This window comes from Mus caroli, chromosome 7, assembly GCF_900094665.2.
Source record: "Mus caroli chromosome 7, CAROLI_EIJ_v1.1, whole genome shotgun sequence".
Taxonomy (NCBI): Eukaryota; Metazoa; Chordata; class Mammalia; order Rodentia; family Muridae; genus Mus; species Mus caroli.
This window is the reverse complement of record NC_034576.1, coordinates 26,901,411-26,920,252: the sequence shown is the minus strand read 5'-3', so window position 1 is coordinate 26,920,252 and position 18,842 is coordinate 26,901,411. Positions and strand designations below refer to the sequence as shown.

The 18,842-nt window shown below is 52.9% G+C and overlaps 2 protein-coding genes across 2 annotated transcripts in view; one reads left to right on the top strand and one right to left on the bottom strand.

Moving 5' to 3' along the window:
- The window catches only part of Map3k10 (mitogen-activated protein kinase kinase kinase 10), an 18,995-nt gene extending 6,902 nt beyond the window's left edge, over positions 1 to 12,093 (top strand). The window contains exons 3-10 of the mRNA XM_021168071.2: positions 2,923 to 3,071; positions 3,459 to 3,634; positions 4,709 to 4,955; positions 6,551 to 6,667; positions 9,297 to 9,450; positions 9,525 to 9,637; positions 9,935 to 10,615; positions 11,482 to 12,093. Of these exons, the coding sequence (XP_021023730.1) occupies positions 2,923 to 3,071; positions 3,459 to 3,634; positions 4,709 to 4,955; positions 6,551 to 6,667; positions 9,297 to 9,450; positions 9,525 to 9,637; positions 9,935 to 10,615; positions 11,482 to 11,804 (1,960 nt within the window). The 3' untranslated portion in view covers positions 11,805 to 12,093. The remainder of the gene's footprint in view (positions 1 to 2,922; positions 3,072 to 3,458; positions 3,635 to 4,708; positions 4,956 to 6,550; positions 6,668 to 9,296; positions 9,451 to 9,524; positions 9,638 to 9,934; positions 10,616 to 11,481) is intronic.
- Positions 12,094 to 12,259: 166 nt separating this feature from the next.
- Ttc9b (tetratricopeptide repeat domain 9B) lies at positions 12,260 to 14,581 on the bottom strand. Its single transcript, XM_021168920.2, has 3 exons — positions 14,087 to 14,581; positions 13,345 to 13,527; positions 12,260 to 12,552 (listed from the first exon to the last, which is right to left on the bottom strand). The coding sequence occupies exons 1-3, from the start codon at positions 14,505 to 14,507 to the stop codon at positions 12,437 to 12,439; spliced, it is 720 nt and encodes a 239-aa protein (XP_021024579.1). The 5' UTR covers positions 14,508 to 14,581; the 3' UTR covers positions 12,260 to 12,436.
- Between the last annotated feature and the right edge of the window lie 4,261 nt (positions 14,582 to 18,842).

The following is an 18,842-nucleotide window of genomic DNA, read 5'->3' as shown; positions in this document are numbered from 1 at the left end:
TCAGTGGTAGAGCCCTGCCTAGAATCCCCCAGTGAGGGGCTGGGGACGTGGCTCAGTGGTAGAGCCCCTGCCTAGAATCTTCCAGTGAGGGGCTGGGGGCGTGGCTCAGTGGTAGAGCCCCTGCCTAGAATCCCCCAGTGAGGGGCTGGGGGCGTGGCTCAGTGAGAGCTTACTTGCATAGTAGTGCCCTGAGTTCAGTCCTCAGTAACACAAAATAAAATCCCTACCATCGCAGATAGTAACTAAAAACTAAAAGAAACTTGTAAAATAGGAGAGCTGAGAAGATAGTTCAGTCAGTAAAGTGTCTTCCATGAAAGGCCATGGTAGCCTGAGTTTAACCCACAGCATCCACATGAAAGCTGGGCATGGAGATGTGCTGGTTATCCCAGAAGCGCTGAGGAGACAGAGACAGGAATCCCTGCCACTTGCTGGTGGTCAGTCTATCCTAATCCTTAAGCTACAGATCCCAGTGAGAGAACCTGTCTTAAACACAACCAAGGACCCTGGGTGTGAAGGTCACAAACGCCTTCAATCCCAGCACTCAGGAGGCAGAGGCAGGTAGATGTCTGTGAGGCCAGCCTGGTCTACAGAGTGAGTTCCAGTACAGCCAGGGCTACACAGAGTCTGTTTTAACAACAAACAAACAAAACCCATACAATCCAAGTGGGTAGCTCCTGAGAATGACAGCTGAAGTTTACCCCTGGCCTCCATGTGCACAGACATGTATGTACATATTCATGCAAACAGGCACACACACAACACAAAACCAATTTTTAAACAATTGCTAGGTATAGCAGTATATACCTTTGATCCTAGCAGACTACAGAGGCAGGAGGATGGATCTCTAAATTTAGACCAGGCTGGTCTACGTAGTGTGTTCAAGGACAGTCAGAGATAGTGAACCTTGGTGTTTGTTTGTTTGAAGAAAAAAAAAAAAGAAAATTGTGAAATAATTGTAAAGATCGGGAAAGTGTGCATGAAAATAAATGTAGGTGGGGTGGACAGGGAAGTACATCCAAGTCCCAGATCCACTGTGCTAAGCTGAGTTCTAAGTGATCAATCAGGGCTCCACAAAGGAGGTACTGAGGTGAGGGGTGTGCAGGAAGTTCAAATGGAGCAGAACAAGAAGGGGCTGGAGGCGTGCTGCACAGAGCTGGCGCGTGCCTGTGGCCGAGGGACACACCGGGTGTTACTCTGGGGTGCAGGGTGCCAGTCACACCCTGCTGTGTCGCTGACTGTCAGTCACCAGCCAGGTTGCAAGTTGTTCAAGTCGCAGAGTAATGTGTTTGAGGCAGAGCTAAGCCAGACCGGAGTTCCCACTGGCGTCCTTGGCATAGCCACTGTCTGGTGAAGGTCTAATTACCTTTGTATAAGTGACCATCTGTGTCGCTGAACCTTTTGGGGAGCCCAGGTGATATAGTGACCCCAGTCTCACAGGCTCCTTCTTGGATGTGTTCCCCAGTAAGGTGCTGGTGTTACAGGTCAGGCCGCTAAGTGCTGTGTCTCCCAGCTACCAGTGGCTCTCCTCAGTCAGTGTGACAATCTAACTGCCCCATGGGTTTCCAGGGACATGGAGTGGAGGGCATCATGCTACCTCCTTTTGAAGCCAGTTATCTTCCTGATCCAGAATGGCTGCTTGAGCTCCAGGCTTCATGCCCACATTCCAGCCAGAACGAAGGAGAAAAAAGGGGGTATCCCTTGCTTGCCATTAAGGATGGCGAGATAGAATCGTGCCAGCTCCTTCTGCCTTGAAGCTTTGTTTTAGGGATAACTAAGTGTGCCTAGCAGTGTCTGCTCTGGAGTAAGTACCTTACACATGGGAAATAGTCCGCACTAGTGTTGACAGGTAAGTGCTATGGGGCACAGACACAGGGTCAAAGAGGGCTTCCTGGCCGAGGGGGCACCCTCAGTTGAGACCTGAAGGACAAAGTTATAAAACACAAAGGAAGAGTGTTCTTAACAGAAGGGACAGGGTATATAAAGGAAGAGGCTGGGTGTTTAGAAGCAACACTGCAAGGATCATTGAAGGAATGCTAAGAAGGATGTGCCCTGCCAGGCGTGTACTCGGGAGGCAGAGGACCTTTAGTGTGGGGTCAGGTGAGCATGGACTATCTAGTGACCTCCAGGTCAGCCTTGGCTATGGTGAGACCATGTTTCGTTGGAGATGGAGGAAGAGGAGGAGGAGGAGGATACAAGTGATGCTATAGCTCAGTGTCTGAGTGCTTGCCTAGTGTGTGTGTATGAGGTCCTAGATTCAATCTTCAACATTTTTTAAGATATGCTTTTAGGACCTACAAGATGGCTCGGTGGTAAAGGTGTTTGCTGCCAAGGCTGACGACCTAACTTAGGTCCCTGGGACCCACATGGTGGGAGAGAACCCAGTCCTGTGATTTGTCCTCTGACCTCCATGTGTGAGCCATTCCCCTGCTCCCACAATAAAGCAGTTTAAAAAGACAAAGAAGTGATGAGTTCATTACAAAGCTGGCTCCGGGTGTGGTGATGCTGCCTCTTAACACTCAGGAGGCAGAGGCAGGTGGATGTCTGGGAATTTGAGGCCAAGCTGTTTGACGTAGTAAGTTCCAGGACAGCCAGTAAGGCATTTCCAAGGAGGCATTGGGATTCCACTTTGATTTTGATTAGGAGTCAGAAAAGTAGACAAAAGATGTCAGGAGACAACCCTGACCACCTTTTGAAGAACAAGCTTGTGGAGGTCAAATCAGGCTCCTGTGGCCTCACCAGCTAGGCAGGAAGTAGGAGCAAGGGAGGGCTGGAGTGCAGGTGAGGACTGAGGTGGACTGTGCCATCACCCTCCCTCTCCTCACCAGCTAGGCAGGAGGTAGGAGCAAGGGAGGGCTGGAGTGCAGGTGAGGACTGAGGTGGACTGTGCCATCACCCTCCCTCCCTCTCCCCGCTCGCCTGCAGCTTCGGGGTTCTTCTTTGGGAACTGCTGACCGGGGAGGTCCCCTACCGAGAGATCGACGCCTTGGCCGTGGCTTACGGTGTGGCTATGAACAAGCTGACGCTACCCATCCCCTCCACGTGCCCCGAGCCCTTTGCCCGCCTACTGGAGGGTGAGCCAGGGCCCTGTGGAGAGGGTAGGCTCAGCTTTGGGGACAGGGTCCCTTAGGCCACATCTCTCCCCTTTATACATCCTTGCATTCCAGTGGGCCCAGGAATGGGGGAGAAGGCTCTGGAGCCCAAGCAGCCAGTGGGCATCATCCCCATCATTGCCTCCATGGTTCCCAGACCCATTTTCTGGCCTGAGCCAGAGCTCCTGAGGGCATCTGATACTGGGGTTCCTGTCTGAACCTGGATCCCCCCGAGCAGGGCCTGGGGTTCCTTCCCATTGTTTCCCTTGTCGTGTTGGCAGGATCTTAGCAATGTCTTGCCTTGCCCTGAGCATGGGTGCTGACCCTTGCCCCATTCTCCCCCCCCTCCCCCCCGCCTTCCCACCCCAGAGTGCTGGGACCCAGACCCTCATGGGCGACCAGATTTTGGCAGCATTCTGAAGCAGCTGGAGGTCATCGAGCAGTCAGCCCTGTTCCAGATGCCACTGGAGTCCTTCCACTCCCTGCAGGAAGACTGGAAGCTGGAGATTCAGCAGATGTTTGATGACCTTCGGACCAAGGAGAAGGTGAAGGCAGGCAGGAGCCGAGGATGGGGTGGAGATCCCAGCTCTGAGGCCTCGGGCAGTTCAGAAGCCCTTCCCTGATCCCTCCCCATCCTCCTGGGTCCATGCAGGGTGTCTTTGCATGTTAAGACAGCTCTCTGTTGATGGACTGATAAGAAAAAGACCCCCTGTCCTGAAGTACTTACAGATGATACTGCATGTTATAAGTATGATAGCATAAATTAAAAGCGGATTAAAAAAGAAAAGAAACAGACTTGCAAGGTGTAGGTGACTGCCAAAGCTCAGTATGGGTAACAAGGGTGCTGTTCTCTGCTTCGGGGCATGTCTGAAGTTTTCCACTACTCTTTGCTTTTGTGTATGCTCATTTACCAAAGGACAGTTTACTTAACAAACTGAAGAGCTGAGAGCTGGATCAAGACTAGGGGTATAGCATGGGCATAGAACCCTTGCCTAGCAGACTCAAAACCTGGGATTGCATCATGGCACAGCATAAACCAGGCATGGTGGTGCCTGTTGCACTCCACTGTGTAGTGAGTTGGAGGCCAGACTAGGTTTCATGAGACACTGTCTTAAAAGAAGAAAGAAAGAAAGAAAGAAAGAAAGAAAGAAAGAAAGAAAGAAAGAAAGAAAGAAAGAAAGAAAGAGAGAGAGAGAGAGAGAGAGAAAAGAAAAGAAAAAGAACGGAAGAAAGGGAAAGGGAAAGAAAGGGAAAGGGAAAGGAAAGGAAAGGAAAGGAAAGGAAAGGAAAGGAAAGGAAAGGAAAGGAAAGGAAAGGAAAGGAAAGGAAAGGAAAGGAAAGNGAAAGGAAAGGAAAGGAAAGGAAAGGAAAGGAAAGGAAAGGAAAGGAAAGGAAAGGAAAGGAAAGGAAAGGAAAGGAAAGGAAAGGAAAGGGAAAAAGTGCCCCTCTGGCACTAATTCAGTCCCTGCCATGGCATTCATCTTAGCTAGTAAAGTCCAGACTGGAGGGATGTGAATTCAGAGCCGATGCCCACAAGACCCACCTGTCCTGGGACCCTGGGCCAGCCCCAGCAGCTAAGCCCTACCTCTGGGCCTGCCTGCCTGCCTCCCTCCCACCAGGAGTTGCGTAGCCGGGAAGAGGAGCTATTGCGGGCCGCACAGGAGCAACGTTTTCAGGAAGAGCAGCTGCGGCGACGGGAGCAGGAGCTGGCAGAGAGAGAGATGGACATCGTAGAACGTGAGCTGCACCTGCTCATGAGCCAGCTGAGCCAGGAGAAGCCCAGGGTCCGCAAACGCAAGGGCAACTTCAAGCGCAGCCGCTTGCTCAAGCTACGGGAAGGAAGCAGCCACATCAGCCTGCCCTCTGGTACCTCCCGGTTCCCTGAGCGCGCGCCTAGAAACTTCTTGGGGGCGGGTTTGTCTCCGTAGAGGGTTGCTTGGTTCATTTGGATAATTATTGTGTGTGCTTGGCAAGGTGGTTTTCCCACCCAGCTGCACCCTCAGCATCTTAAAGTTTTTCCTGATGCAAATGTATCCATCACATAGAGAAGATGACCCATAAAGCCACGAATGGTAGCTCACATTTGTCATCCCAGCATCCATCCTGAGACTGAGAGGCAGGAGGACCACCACGAGCTCAAGGCCAGCGTGGGCCACCCTGGTTGAGGCTGTCTCAGAAACAAAACAAAAGACTGGTTTCCTACCTGACACAGACACCACAGAGCCAGTCTGACTACAGTACCTGCCAGTGGAGGTAGATCTCCGTGCATAATGTTAAGTATTCTGGCAGCCACGGTGAAAACGTGAAAAGAAGCCAGGCCCGGTGGCACATGCCTGTAATCCTGTCACTTGGGAAGTGGGAGCAGGAGGATTAGGAGTTCAAGGCTATCTTCCTTGTACAACAAATTAAAGATCCGACTATATATGACCCTATCTCAAATCACAACACAAAAGAAACAGTGAGACAATAGGTATGTTTTATTCAGCCCACTATATCTATGTAAGCAATACCAAAAAAACAAAACAAAAAATCCCACTAAGATATGTTCTTGTTTTCACACTGAATCATTGAGATCCAGTGCGATTTATATTTATAGCACATCTTGATCTAGGTGTTAAGTTTCCATGTCAGGCATGGTGGTGCCTGCCTATATTACCAGCACTGGGGAGGCAGAGGCAGATGGTTAATTTCAGGACAGCCTAGGATACAGAGCTCAGGGCCAGTCTGAGCTATATAGCGAAACCTTATCCAGAAATGACACAGATAATGGGACTGTGGCTCTGAGACGGGCCGGGGGCATGACCTTCGGACCAAGGAGAAGGTGAAGGCAGGCAGGAGCCGAGGATGGGGTGGCAGAGTGCTTGTCCGGCATGCTAACGGGTGTGGAGCACTGGATTACACTCCCCAGCATGCCTCCCCCAAACTGATCTGGGGGCTGGGCGTGGGGTTCAGTGGTTTGGTACCTGCCTAGCATGCAAAGGCTTGACCTCTGGCACTGCAATAGTCATGCATTTTACATTTATACTAAGCTTTTATAAAAGCTGAAGTAGGTGAAAGTAGACTCACCTGCCTAGTTTGTGTCCAGCATCTTTAGTGCCTCCAACAACCAAATGCAGTACCTTCCTTAAACTTGGTCAGGATTAAATATTAAATTCCACTCTCGCCATTGCCCCAAGTGCTCCATGGTTGTGTAAAACCTAACTGCTGCAGTGGTGCAGTCGCAGGCCTGGGCTCTTGGTCAAGCACAGTTTGGACCTCTCTAAGTTTATTCATTAAGGAAGAGCCTAAGAGTCTGATTTCTAAGAGGACTCTGGCAGCCCTGGGTGCTGATGGGTGCGGCAGCACCTCTGAGATCCAGTGCATTAAGCACTGACCGCTACTGCCATCCCCTGTCTCTACAGAGAGCCTTTCTCTATGCTTACCACCCTGCAGTACTTAGGAATGCCTCTTTCCTCTTTCAGGATTTGAACATAAGATCACTGTCCAGGCCTCCCCAACCCTGGACAAGAGGAAAGGATCCGATGGGGCCAGCCCTCCTGCCAGCCCCAGCATCATTCCCCGGTTGAGGGCCATTCGATGTGAGTATACACAAGGCCTTCACAGTCAGTCAGCAAACCTCAGCACGGTGCTGGCATTCCTGGTTCTCACTGGGACAACAGGTAACAAAAATGCATCGTTGCCAGGCGGTGGTGGTGCACGCCTTTAATCCCAGCACTTGGGAGGTAGAGGCAGGTGGGTTTCTGAGTTTGAGGCCAGCCTGGTTTACAGAGTGAGTTCCAGGACAGCCCCAGGGCTATATAGAGAAACCCTGTCTCGAAAAACAAAAACAAAAACAAACAAACAAACAAAAAAAAAAACCATCATCAACAAGGTCATCATTTCCAGGAAGGGAATTGAAGAAAAGACAATGGTGCTGGGGGTATGTATAGTTCAGTAGGAGAGCCTGAAATTGTATTCTGTCCCCAGCACTAAAAATTGAGGGGTGGGGAGTATTAGGGTTCTTCAGAGAGATTATATCAGTAGAATATATGGCCATGCTTTAAGCCGGTTTGGTCACAGGGTTCAGACCCTGCAGTGTATGGTCCATTCTGCAAGCTGGAAGCACAGAAAAGCTGCTGGTCTGCTTCAGGACCTGAAAATGGTGGTTCCCAAAGCAGAAGGCCCTCTGCCTCTTCGTTTTGCATGAGCCTGGAGTAGACTGAGCAGTGCCACCCTCAGGAGAGACAGTGGATCCTTTGCTCTGTCCATTCGCATGCACATCTTTCCCAGAGCCACCCTTACACATGCAGAAATAGGAGGTTAGCAGCCCAGGAAAGGGAAAGTGGATGTAACGAAAGGCTGAGGTGAGGTCTGCCAGTGCCCTTGGTGGCTAAGAGTGTGCATGAAGATGTGACTGGGGAGAAGGACAGCACGGTTCCGGCCCAGAGGCCAGTTCGGCAGGGCAAGGAGGGATGGGATATTTTATGGAAAGGGGGCTACAGGGCCAGAGTGTACAGCCACGGAGAGAGAATCTGACTGATTTTTTAAAACTTTATTATTTAAAAAGAAAGTTTTTATTATTTCTTTCCCCCATCCCTCTTTCTCCCCTTGCTCCAGCTCTGCCCACTCCGGGGCCAGCCCATAGGTTATCATTTGTTTCTCATTTCAGATGGTTATAAGCCACCATGTTGTTGCTGGGAATTGAACTCAGGATCTCTGGAAGAGCAGTCAGTGCTCTTAACTGCTAAGCTATCTCAAGCCCTTATTATTTATTTTCATTTCTTGGGTATGAGTGTTTTGCCTGCTTCTGTGACCACACACCACGTGGACTTGGTGCCTGACAAAGCCAGAAGGGGGTTAGATTCTCCCGGAGCTGGAGGTATGGATGGCTGTGAGCTGCCATGTGGGTGCCGACAACCAAACCTGAGCCCTCTTCGAGAGCAGCCAGTGTTCTTAACCCCAAGCTGGCTCTCCTGCCCTGATTTTTTAAAAAATGTTCGGCAGTGCACAAAGCCTTTTAGCATTGTATGTGTAAAGTGTGTGCTCTGCCACCGAGCTCTGCCTCTGTGCCCTGACTGCAGTTTTGAGTATGTGTGAATGTGTGTGTGTGTGTGAGTGTGTGTGTGTGAGTGTGTGTGTGTTTGTGTGTGTGTGTGTATGTGTGAGTGTGTGTATGTGTGTGTGAGTGTGTGTGTGTGTGTATGTGTGTGTGAGTGTGTGTGTGTGTGTGTGTATGCCTGTGTCTGTCTATGCATAGGGATTAGATGGGAAATAGATGATTTACTTTAAAAGTTGACTTGAGAATAAAAGGTAAAAACAGTTCATGCTGGCTCAGCCCTTCTGTTCTTTATGTCTCCCCATCCTTGGGGACACACTTGAACGGCAGCCATCTAAATTGTTGTTACCAGGGGTGGAGAAATGTATACTATTTAAAGATGGGAAGTCCACGGAGCCTGGCACAGGTGCGTTCTTTGGAGGTATGTGTGTAGTCCATGCAGGTGAGGGAGCGGGCGCAGAGCACAATCCACGGGAAATCCCAAACTAGTAACCTTTTCTTTTACATGCCTGTCTCATGGTCTCCTGTGGCCCAGACTCTCTGCAACTGTGTAGCTAAGGATGGCCTTGAATTCCTTCCCCGTCTGCTTCCCTGGTTCTGAATTAGAAGCATGTGCCACAACACCCCATTTATGCAGTGCTGGGGAAACCCAGGGATTCTGTTTAAGAGGCAAACACTCTACAAACTGATTTCTCCTGGCCTTTTGTTTTTGTTTTAAAACAGTCTCACTTTGCTCCCAGGTTAGACTGTAACTCATTATTTTTATTACATTTGTAACTGTGTGTGCATGCCTGTGGGTGGGTGCACCTGTAGTGGGTGCAGGTGAAGGTCAGAAGACAGCGGGGTGGGAGCTGCATCTGGCTACACAGCGATAAGACATTAGAGCCAGGGTGCACTGGGGAGTGTGCAGGAACAGAACCAAGCTCTCCAGAGCTCAGGGCTGGGCCAACCAGAATGAAGCTGAAGGCTCAGGCAGGCCGTGAGGATACAGGCTCAGGACCTGAATGGGCAAAGCTTAAGGAGCTGGCTGCTTTGCTGCCTTAGGCCCTACCCTGATAGCGGTGCTGTGAGTTAGGTAAGGATTCACAGCAGCAGTGACTGTCAGAACAGTTCCTTGGGCTGGCAGGGGCCTCTCAGTGACTCTGGCTCGCTTATCATTTCTCTCCATGCAGTGACTCCCATGGACTGTGGTGGCGGCAGTAGTAGCGGAACATGGAGCCGCAGTGGGCCACCAAAGAAGGAAGAACTGGTTGGGGGCAAGAAGAAAGGCAGGACATGGGGCCCCAGTTCCACTTTGCAGAAGGAGCGAGCTGGAGGAGAGGAGAGGTATGAGTGTATAGCTGCCAGCCGCCCGATCCCTGCCTAGCCCTGCCCTGACCCTATCTCCTGTGCCCCTGCAGGCTTAAGGCGCTGGGGGAAGGAAGCAAACAGTGGTCCTCGAGCGCCCCCAACCTGGGCAAATCCCCTAAGCACACCCCCATGGCCCCGGGCTTTGCCAGCCTCAACGAGATGGGTAAGAGAGTGGGAGTGCTCTGGGGAGCACTGGGGACAGGAGAAATCCTGGCTGAGGGGACATCCCCCACACCTAGGTGAGACATGCCCAGAAGAAGAGATAGCAGCTATGGGCCTGGGGACCCGCCTTCATTTTCAGAAGCAAGGCTTTAAAGAGAGAGATTTGAGGCCGGCAGTGGCACCTGGAGAGGGGGTTTGGCTGTTACTTGGAGGTCACTGGAAGAAGTCCTTGCCATCAATTCTAGGGGAAGGTGAGGCAAGGCAGGGTCAGCTGAGTGACAGACCTCTCCCATTGCAGAAGAATTTGCGGAGGCAGATGAAGACAACAATGTGCCCCCTTCTCCCTACTCCACCCCGTCCTACCTCAAGGTGCCTCTGCCCGCCGAGCCCTCTCCCTGTGTTCAGACGCCTTGGGAGCCGCCGGCTGCCACCCCTTCCCGGCCAGGACACGGAGCTCGTAGGCGCTGCGACCTGGCGCTGCTAAGCTGTGCCACGCTGCTGAGTGCGGTTGGCCTGGGCGCCGACGTGGCCGAGGCACGGGCCGGGGACGGTGAGGAGCAGCGGCGCTGGCTGGACAGTCTCTTCTTCCCGCGCCCCGGCCGCTTCCCTCGCGGTCTCAGCCCAACCGGGCGCCCCGGAGGTCGCCGCGAAGACACAGCCCCAGGCTTGGGTCTGGCACCCTCGGCCACCCTGGTGTCATTATCCTCTGTATCGGATTGTAACTCTACGCGCTCTTTGCTGCGTTCTGACAGTGACGAGGCTGGCCCCGCCGCCCCCTCCCCGCCGCCCTCTCCGCTCGCGCCCTCACCCAGCACCAATCCTCTCGTGGACGTGGAGTTGGAGAGCTTCAAGAAGGACCCCCGGCAGTCGCTCACGCCCACCCACGTCACTGCCGCCCACGCTGTGAGCCGTGGACACAGGCGGACGCCATCAGATGGGGCTTTGAGACAGCGGGAGCCTCTGGAGCTCACCAACCACGGTGAGTGGGGCCTGTCCAAGCCATCTTTCACAGGCTACTGACCCGTGTTTCCTTCCGAGCCACCCTAGCCGTCATTGCCGGGCCCATTGTGGGTCTTGGGGATGCCTGAGATAGGATAAATTGGGCAATGTCAATATAATGTCTTCGAGGACAGGGTAGATGACTTGATGGCAAGCGGAAACATTGGTAGCCATCAGCACTGTCCTCTCTGCTTATTAGCCAGCAGTATGGTCAGGAGGGCGTGGTCAGGAATTACTTGTGCCCTTCAGGCCCGGGGTTCTGGGTTACAGCCTCTGTGGTCAGGTTTGAATCTCTCAGCCCCAGCCAGGCACTGTTTCGATCACTCCAGAGTTGGAGGCTGGGAGTAGTAGCACACATTTGTGAAGCCAGTACTCGGGATCAGGAGTTTATGGTCATCCTGGGCCACACTCAGAGTTTGAGACCAGCCTGGGCTACATGAGACTCTGTCCCTAAGATGGAAAGATGAACTGGGGTGCAGCTCCTTTGGTAGAAGAATTGTCTAACATGTTGGGTGTGATCCCCAACACCACATAAAACTGGATGTTTTCACAATCCTACAACCCCATATTCTGGAGTTCAAGGTCATCTTCCATTACACAGAGTTCCAGGCCAGCCTGTCACAGAAAATGTAAAAAGGTCAGCTTCCAGAACAAGCCATTGGAAGCTGTGAGAACTTGTTCAAGGCCCAAGTGCGGGGCTGCTCATGGCTGTGGCCTTACTAGAAAGCAGGCGCAGCAAGTTCTGAGAGTTTGTCCGAAGCCAGTAACCACTTTCCAAGGATGGGGTTGGCGTAGACATGGCGCCCTTTACCCCACCCCTCACCGCATGTGATCCTCTTCCCCTAGGTCCTCGAGACCCCCTGGACTTCCCTCGACTGCCCGACCCCCAGGCCCTGTTCCCCATCCGACGCCGGCCCCTGGAGTTCCCTGGCCGCCCCACTACCCTCACTTTTGCCCCAAGACCCCGGCCAGCTGCCAGCCGCCCCCGTCTGGACCCCTGGAAACTGGTCTCCTTTGGCCGGACACTCAGCATCTCGCCTCCAAGCAGGCCAGACACTCCAGAGAGCCCTGGGCCCCCCAGCGTGCAACCCACGTTGCTGGACATGGACATGGAGGGCCAGAGCCAGGACAATACAGTGCCCCTATGTGGGGTCTATGGCTCTCACTGAGACCTGCCCACCACCACCCGCCTGGGCAGCCATGAATGTAGCGCCCTAGGCCTGCCACAGCCCACCATTTGCCAAGGTGGGGGAGGCCCTGGGCAGGATACTCACTCTATTTATTGGGGGAGGGGGGAGGGGAGGACACTTAATTTATTCCTTTGTACCCCAGGTTGTGGAGCTCTGAGCTCAACCTGCTGTGGGGAGAGGGTGGGTGGGCAGGGATACTCAGGGACAGGACATTGTGGGGGATCTGGCACAAGATGCAGCATTAAAGGTGAGCCCTGCCCCCTACCAAGCTGGCTGTGTGTGCGTCCCCTGCCTGGGCTCTGATGCTGATTTACTCCACAGTGGGACACCCTTAAACCCTACATTTCCTCCCTGGGCCTCTGGGTCTCTGAGGAAGTGACAGCTGGTATAGACCTGCTCCTTCATCCGCACAATAAGACCGCACAAAGGAGGCGCCAGTGGCAGCTGCTTTACCAGTAAACACGAGTGGGGGGGGGGAGGGTGCCGGTGAGGCTGGTGGGATAAAGGTAAAGCTGCCCCTTGGCCTCAGCCCACGACATTCTGAGCTGGGCAAGTCGGGGGAAGGTGCCCAGTGGGGTTGGAGGGAGTAAGGTAGAGGCTGCCCCTTGGCCTCAGCCCACGACATTCCGAGCTGGGCCTCCAGTGCCACCATCACTGTCTTCCCTCTGGAGGCTGCAACGGTTCATCTTCAGCTGAGTCAGCTGGATGTAGCGGAGAACATTGGTGTCTGCAGGGGAGGGACGGGAACATTATCTGGGTGTCCTGAGACAGCAGCCGATAGATATGTCCTCAGGACAGTCAGCACCTCACTCCCGGCACCTCAGCTGTACCAGCCACCCAGAGACATTTCACACCTCCTACCTCACATGTGCAGCGGCAGCAGCAGCCGCGCTCTGTCGGGAGAGGCTCCTCTCCCCCCTCCGCTCATTCCCAAGTGACAACTGTTCTCACGGGAAAGCTAATCTCGCCTCCTTGCTCCCACAGCCCTGCATCTAGCTCCTACTGTGTCCCCTCCCCATGGGGTTGTGTCATGTCTGCACACACGGACACACAAGTGCCCTGACTGCTCTCCCCGAGGGCAGAGAACAAGCATTACAAGCAGATGAGTGGAGGGCCAAAGGTGACCGAGGAGCTGAGTGTGACCAGGAGAGAGTGAAGGAATATGGGTGTGGGGGGAGAAATATTCAAGGCCATCGTCGGTGAGTGGATAGGGACACGGATGGGCTAATGCATTGGGGATGTAGCCTAGTTGATAGAGTGCTTGCCTTGCATGTGTGAGGCCCTGGGTTCAATTCACAATGAAGAGAGTTGGTGGGGAAATGCCAGAGGAACAAGGTGAGTATACCCTTGGGGACGGTGGCTGGATGGTGGATGGGTGTATGAGGAGTCTTAGGTAGCTAGAGAGAGCTTGTCCGGAGCTGGTAACAGCACTTCCCTGGGGTGGCTTGGCTCTGCCCTGGTCCTCCTGCCTAGGTTTCCTCTGCTCTAGCCCCCTGCCCAGCCCAGCCCTGACACTCACCTGTGGGCTCTCGGCTGCGGGCCTCCTGTAGGTAGCGCAGCGCACGTGCATAATCACCCAAGTGGTAGAAGGCAATGCCGGCACGATAGGTGGCCTTGAAGTTGCCCTGCTGTTTCTCCAGCACCTTGAGACAGTACTCACGCACCCGCTCATAGTTCACCAGCTCTGACTGCAGGAGGCAAGCTGTGGGGTGCAGAGACCCTGTAGTCTCAGACACAGCCTGCATCCCCTAGGATTCACATGACCTCGAATAACCTGACCTCTTCCCCTGGGCATATGGGATTGCTCTGGCCACCAGGAGACACTCATCAGCTAACCTGTTAGTATAAGAGCTATCTGCGCCGCCGCTAGAGGGCGCACGACAGACAAGTCTGAAGCAATTAGCTGGAGGTTTCCCAAGTAATTATAGAGGGAGGGTCCAAGAACGAAATAGCCGGTGCAGGGTAAGCCTTTCTAACCTTGGCTCATGCGTGGCAGACCGGGGGAAAGAATGAGTCAGGGAAGTGGGGCTTAGAAGACCAAGTCCAGAGCCCGTTTCATTTTTCAAGCCCCTGCTTACTCCATCCAAGAAGCCCTATTCATCTACTCCCAACTCTTCCTCATCAAGTTCTGTAGTCTTCCCCGCCAGACCACAGCCCTGACTCCTTCAGCTTCCAGCCACCACAGACTCTAGCCTCCTGATTACCCCCTTACTACCCACCCGTTTCACCCGAGTCCTCTGCGCCCCCCGACGGCCCCGTACCAGTGAGGGAGTCGTAACATTCAACCTCTGTGTTCTCCACCAGGCGCCGCTGCTCCTCGCTGAGGCGGGCGGGCCCCGGGCTGGTGGTGGGTCCCGGGGAGGGGGTGGGCAGACCGCCAGGGCGGGCCCCTTGAGCCGCCTTCAGCTGCAGCAGTGCCCGGTGGTACTTGCCAATGGCTTCTCGGAACTTCTTCTCTCGGTAGCAACGCTGACCCTCCGCCTTGAACGCCACGGCAGCCCGCAGGCTGCTGTCGAGCGCCGCAGCCAGGCCCCCAGACGGCTCTGGGGCAGGACCCGACCGAGCAGAGCCATGGCGAGGCGCTGAGCCGGGGCCCGGCGGGGAAAGGGCGGGAGGCGGGCGCGGTGGAGGCTCCGGGGCAGCGCTGAGCATCAGCACCGGGGACAGCGCGCCGCGCTGCATTGTGGGAAACTCCTGCGGCCGCCGCTGCAGCTACCGCATCGCCCCCCGCGGGGCCGGTCCCCACCCTTTCTCCGCCCCCACATCTCTGGCTGCCGTCTCCGGCTGCCCCCTATGGGTCTAGAAAAACCCCTCCAAACTCCCCCTCGCTCACCCTCAAACCAGCCTGGGTCTAGCTGTTCTGGCGCCTCTCCCTTGTCCCCACAGTCCTTACCCTCCCACTAGACTGCATGCTCTCCCGGAGATTTCTAGAAGAAAAGGCTGAGCGGGCAGACATCAGTTTTGTGGAAAGCTGGTTTTCAGCCCACTAGTCATTTGGCATGATGGATAAGAATACAGGATTGGGAGGGAGTCAAGCTGCCCGGATTCAGACCCTGATTTCTCATTACTCTATGATTTGGATAATCCCCTCAAATTACCTACAGTACTGTAGTGCGGGACAATAGCACATACGTTGGAATAGATTCTTTATGTAACAAACAAATAGTCATTGCTCAATTTCTGTTCGCGGGAGGGGGGGGGTGATGGGCCATGGTAAAAACAAACAAACAACAACAGAAGTCAAGTGGGGTAGCACCTGCCTGTAATCACACTCGGACATCTGAGGCAGGAGAGTGGAAAGAAGTTTGAAGCTAATCTGGTGCTAAAGAGGAAATTCCAGACCAGCCATGAACTACAAAGAAAAGGTAGGTGTGGGAGATTAAGGAGAAGGGAAAAGGAGAGAGAAAGAATTATTTAGATAGAGCCACATCTCCTAGGTTCACAGCCTAGTGGAGAGCCAGAACTGTAACAGCCCAAAGTGGATGATCCTGGGAAGCACGGGAGAAGGGCCATGGCTAGGATGGGGAAGTCGGAGGAGGCATCTGCTCTAGGTTGAAGTGTGACTGGGGACTTCCTGGAGGAAGGGCAACTCTGCAACCTGGCCATTCTGTCCCTTGCCTTCCATTTCCAGAAAAGCCAGTGGGGAGGTGACAAGGGTCCCCACTGACAGCCCAGGACCACCAGTACAATAAGGACAACCAAGGAAATGTGGCTGCGGTGCGCTGTGGTGGCACTCCCCTGTAATCCCTGCACTTAGGAGGTAGACGCAGCAGAACTCTATGGTTTCCGGGCCAGCCAGAGCTACACCTGACTCAAAAAAGAGTGGGGAAAGGAAAGAAATTCGTTCATTATGGGCCAGCAACATAGCTCAGTAGGTGAACGCAGTAGCCACCATGTGAGTCCCATCTGTGGAACCAGCTTCTGAAAGTGGGCATCTGACCCCTTCCTACATATACCTGCACACACACACGCACACGCACACACACATGCACACATACATGCACACACAGAGACACACACACACAGAGACACACACTCACACGCACACACACGCATAAACAAACACACACACATGCACACATGCACACCCACATGCACATGCACACACACACACACACACATGCACACACAAACACACACACACAGGCACACAAACACATGCACACAAAGAGTGTAAATTTTAAATCCTCTTAGAGTTTCTTTTCAAGATACTCATATGCAGGCAAAAAAGAAACAAACAAACCACAACAACAAAAGGGTGGTGGGGGGGGGGCTGGAGAGACGGCTCAGAGGTTAAGAGCACTGGCTGTTCAATTCCCAGCAACCACATAGCAGCTCACAACTGTCTGTAACCCCAGTTCAAAGGGTTCTGACACCCTCACACAGACACACATGCAACCACAACACCAGCGCACACAAAGTAAAATAGATAATAATAATAAATAATAATAATAACAGGGCTGGAGAGATGGCTCAGTGGTTAAGAGCACTGACTGCTCTTCCGGAGGACCTGAGTTCAATTCCCAGCAACATGGTGGCTCACAACCATCTGCAATGGGGATCCGATTCCCTCTTTGGGTGTGTCTGAAGACAGCTACAGTGTACTCACATACATGAAATAAATAAATCTTAAAAAAAAAAAAAAACCAAACCCAACCTCACCTTGCACTTCAAATCTTCCTGTTCCTCCTTTTCCAGTGCTGGCATTACAGGTACATATGCCCATGCTTGGAGTTTATGCCGCACTAGAGATCTGATCCAAGGCTTTGTGTACCAACTACATTCCAGCCCTCAAATAGGAGAGACTTCCCCAGGCTGATGACCTGCACAGGCCTGCATGTGTGCTGTGTTGGGTTTCTACCATCAATGAAAAGGATCAAGTTAAGGGTTGAAGAGAGGGCTCAGGTTAGCTCCTGCTGAGTTTGCAGAGCAGATGGGTACAGTTCCTAGAACCCCCCCCCCCGCCCCCGTGGTGACTGACAGCCACGTGTAACTTCACTCCCGGGCAATCCAATGCTCTCTTCTGGCCTCGGAGAGGAACTGCATTTACATAACGCACACAAACTCACTCAGACACCCAAGGATAAATAAATCCTTTATAACATTGAATTATCCGAGAGTGTGACACACACTTGTAACCCCAGAACCCAGGGAGCAAAGGCAGGAAAACGGAATTTGAGGCCAGCCTGGGCTACTTAGCAAGCTTACATGCGTATGTATTAGTGTTTATGGAATCATGGATCTTCAATCAGTTTTACGAAATTTGCAAAGCTGACAAACCATGTCGAGGCAGTGCTCTTCGTAGATAGGGCGGGCCCAGTTTGTTCTCCTTTCCCATCTTCAGCAGTTTCTTCCCGCCTCTGAAAGGATCCCAGTTTTGGGGAGTTTTTGGTTTTGTTTCCTGAAGAGCAACCCTCGGGAAACCCGCCAGTGCCCCCTGGCGGAAGAGGTTAGAATTTGCCTCTTTCTTTCTTTAAGAGGTTTGCTGTGATTATCCAATCAGAGGAATTATAGGAGCCTGGAAGCAACCAGTCAAAATCGAGTGCAGGGCTGAAATTCGACCAATAAGGATGAAGGGCTCTCCAAATAAAAGAAACACTTTTTGTTGAAATTAAAACTACCAAGGTACTTTGCGTTTTTGTTTTTTTGGGTTTTTTGTTGTTGTTGTTGTTGTTGTTGTTGTTGTTGTTGTTTTTGAGTGGGGCTGGGGCTCCGGGAGGTGCAAGATGCAGGATGCGAAGCAAGAGAATGGTTGTCAAGCTAGCAGCCCGACGTCGGGGCAGTGAGTATACTTTAGAAAGACAGAAGGGGCGAGGGGGAGGGTGTGGCAGGGCAGTGCAGAACTTGGACAGCTCCAGGGGCTCCAGTTCCAGGAAACTCCATGCAGAAAAATGAAGAAGTCAAGCAGGAAAGGGAAGTAGAGGTTTGGGCTAAAAAGACAGAGTGATATAAGTCCCTGGAGTTGGGAGTGGCTGGGGCAGGTTGGAACTAGAGGATACCAAAGGAGGGCAGTCACACCTTATTCTTCTCTTAGGATGTGGCTAGAGGGAGCCAGAATCCAGGGGAAGGTAAAGTGGACCTGAATGTGGGCACTTACCCTACCCTGAGTATAGGAAGAGGGGAGGGTTACAGGGGGTACAACCTGAGGCTTCCAGCTTGCACACACACATACGCACATGCACACACACACGCGCACACACACATGCGCACGCACACACACACACATGCACACACACACACACACACACACACACACACTTCCAGCTTGTTCCACTAAGCCCTACCTCCAGCCGGTCACTGGGGGTCTAGGATTCTAGGCAGGGGTTTTACCACTGAGTCACGCCCCTGGCCCCTCATTGGGGGATTCTAAAGGACAGCACCCTGAGCCCAGGTTGAGAGTCCCCAAGAATGCACAATCATCCCCAGAGTAAGACAAATGGATCCCTAAAGCTAAGCAAACAAGACACATTTTTACCAACTCAGCAGAATAAAAAAGTGCTGTTCGTATAATTCTCTCTTATTCCCATAGATGGTGAAGATAGTAACTAGGCAGTTATTACTTGGTGCCCAAGAGCATCAAGACACTACCCTTGGCCAAGACCATCAACTGTAGAGCTCTGGGCCATGTCTGGAGCTCACCCTGTCAAGCACCCATGGTTTGCCAGGCTCAGAGCCACAGCTGTTTGCTGACCTGGTTCCTGTGTGTAGTCTGTGCCGCCTCAGGGACAACAGGGACAGCTTCAGGAAGTGAGCGGCAAAGAGAATGACTTTATACAAGACCTCTACACACTCGCCAAGCCCACTGCGTGTGGGTCACGCCCCTACCCTGGAGCACTTGAGGGCTGCTCCAGGCCAGAGCAGCCAGCAGCCTATGGCAGAGCAGAGGGCCTAAATGGTACAGACAGAAACTGAAGTGGCTGAGGGTGGGGAGTGGCAGAGGGAGGCAGACCGTGGACAGAAGGAAAAGCATTATGGGAGCCTTGGACCCTCTGCTCTGGAGTGATTGGGATGGATGAG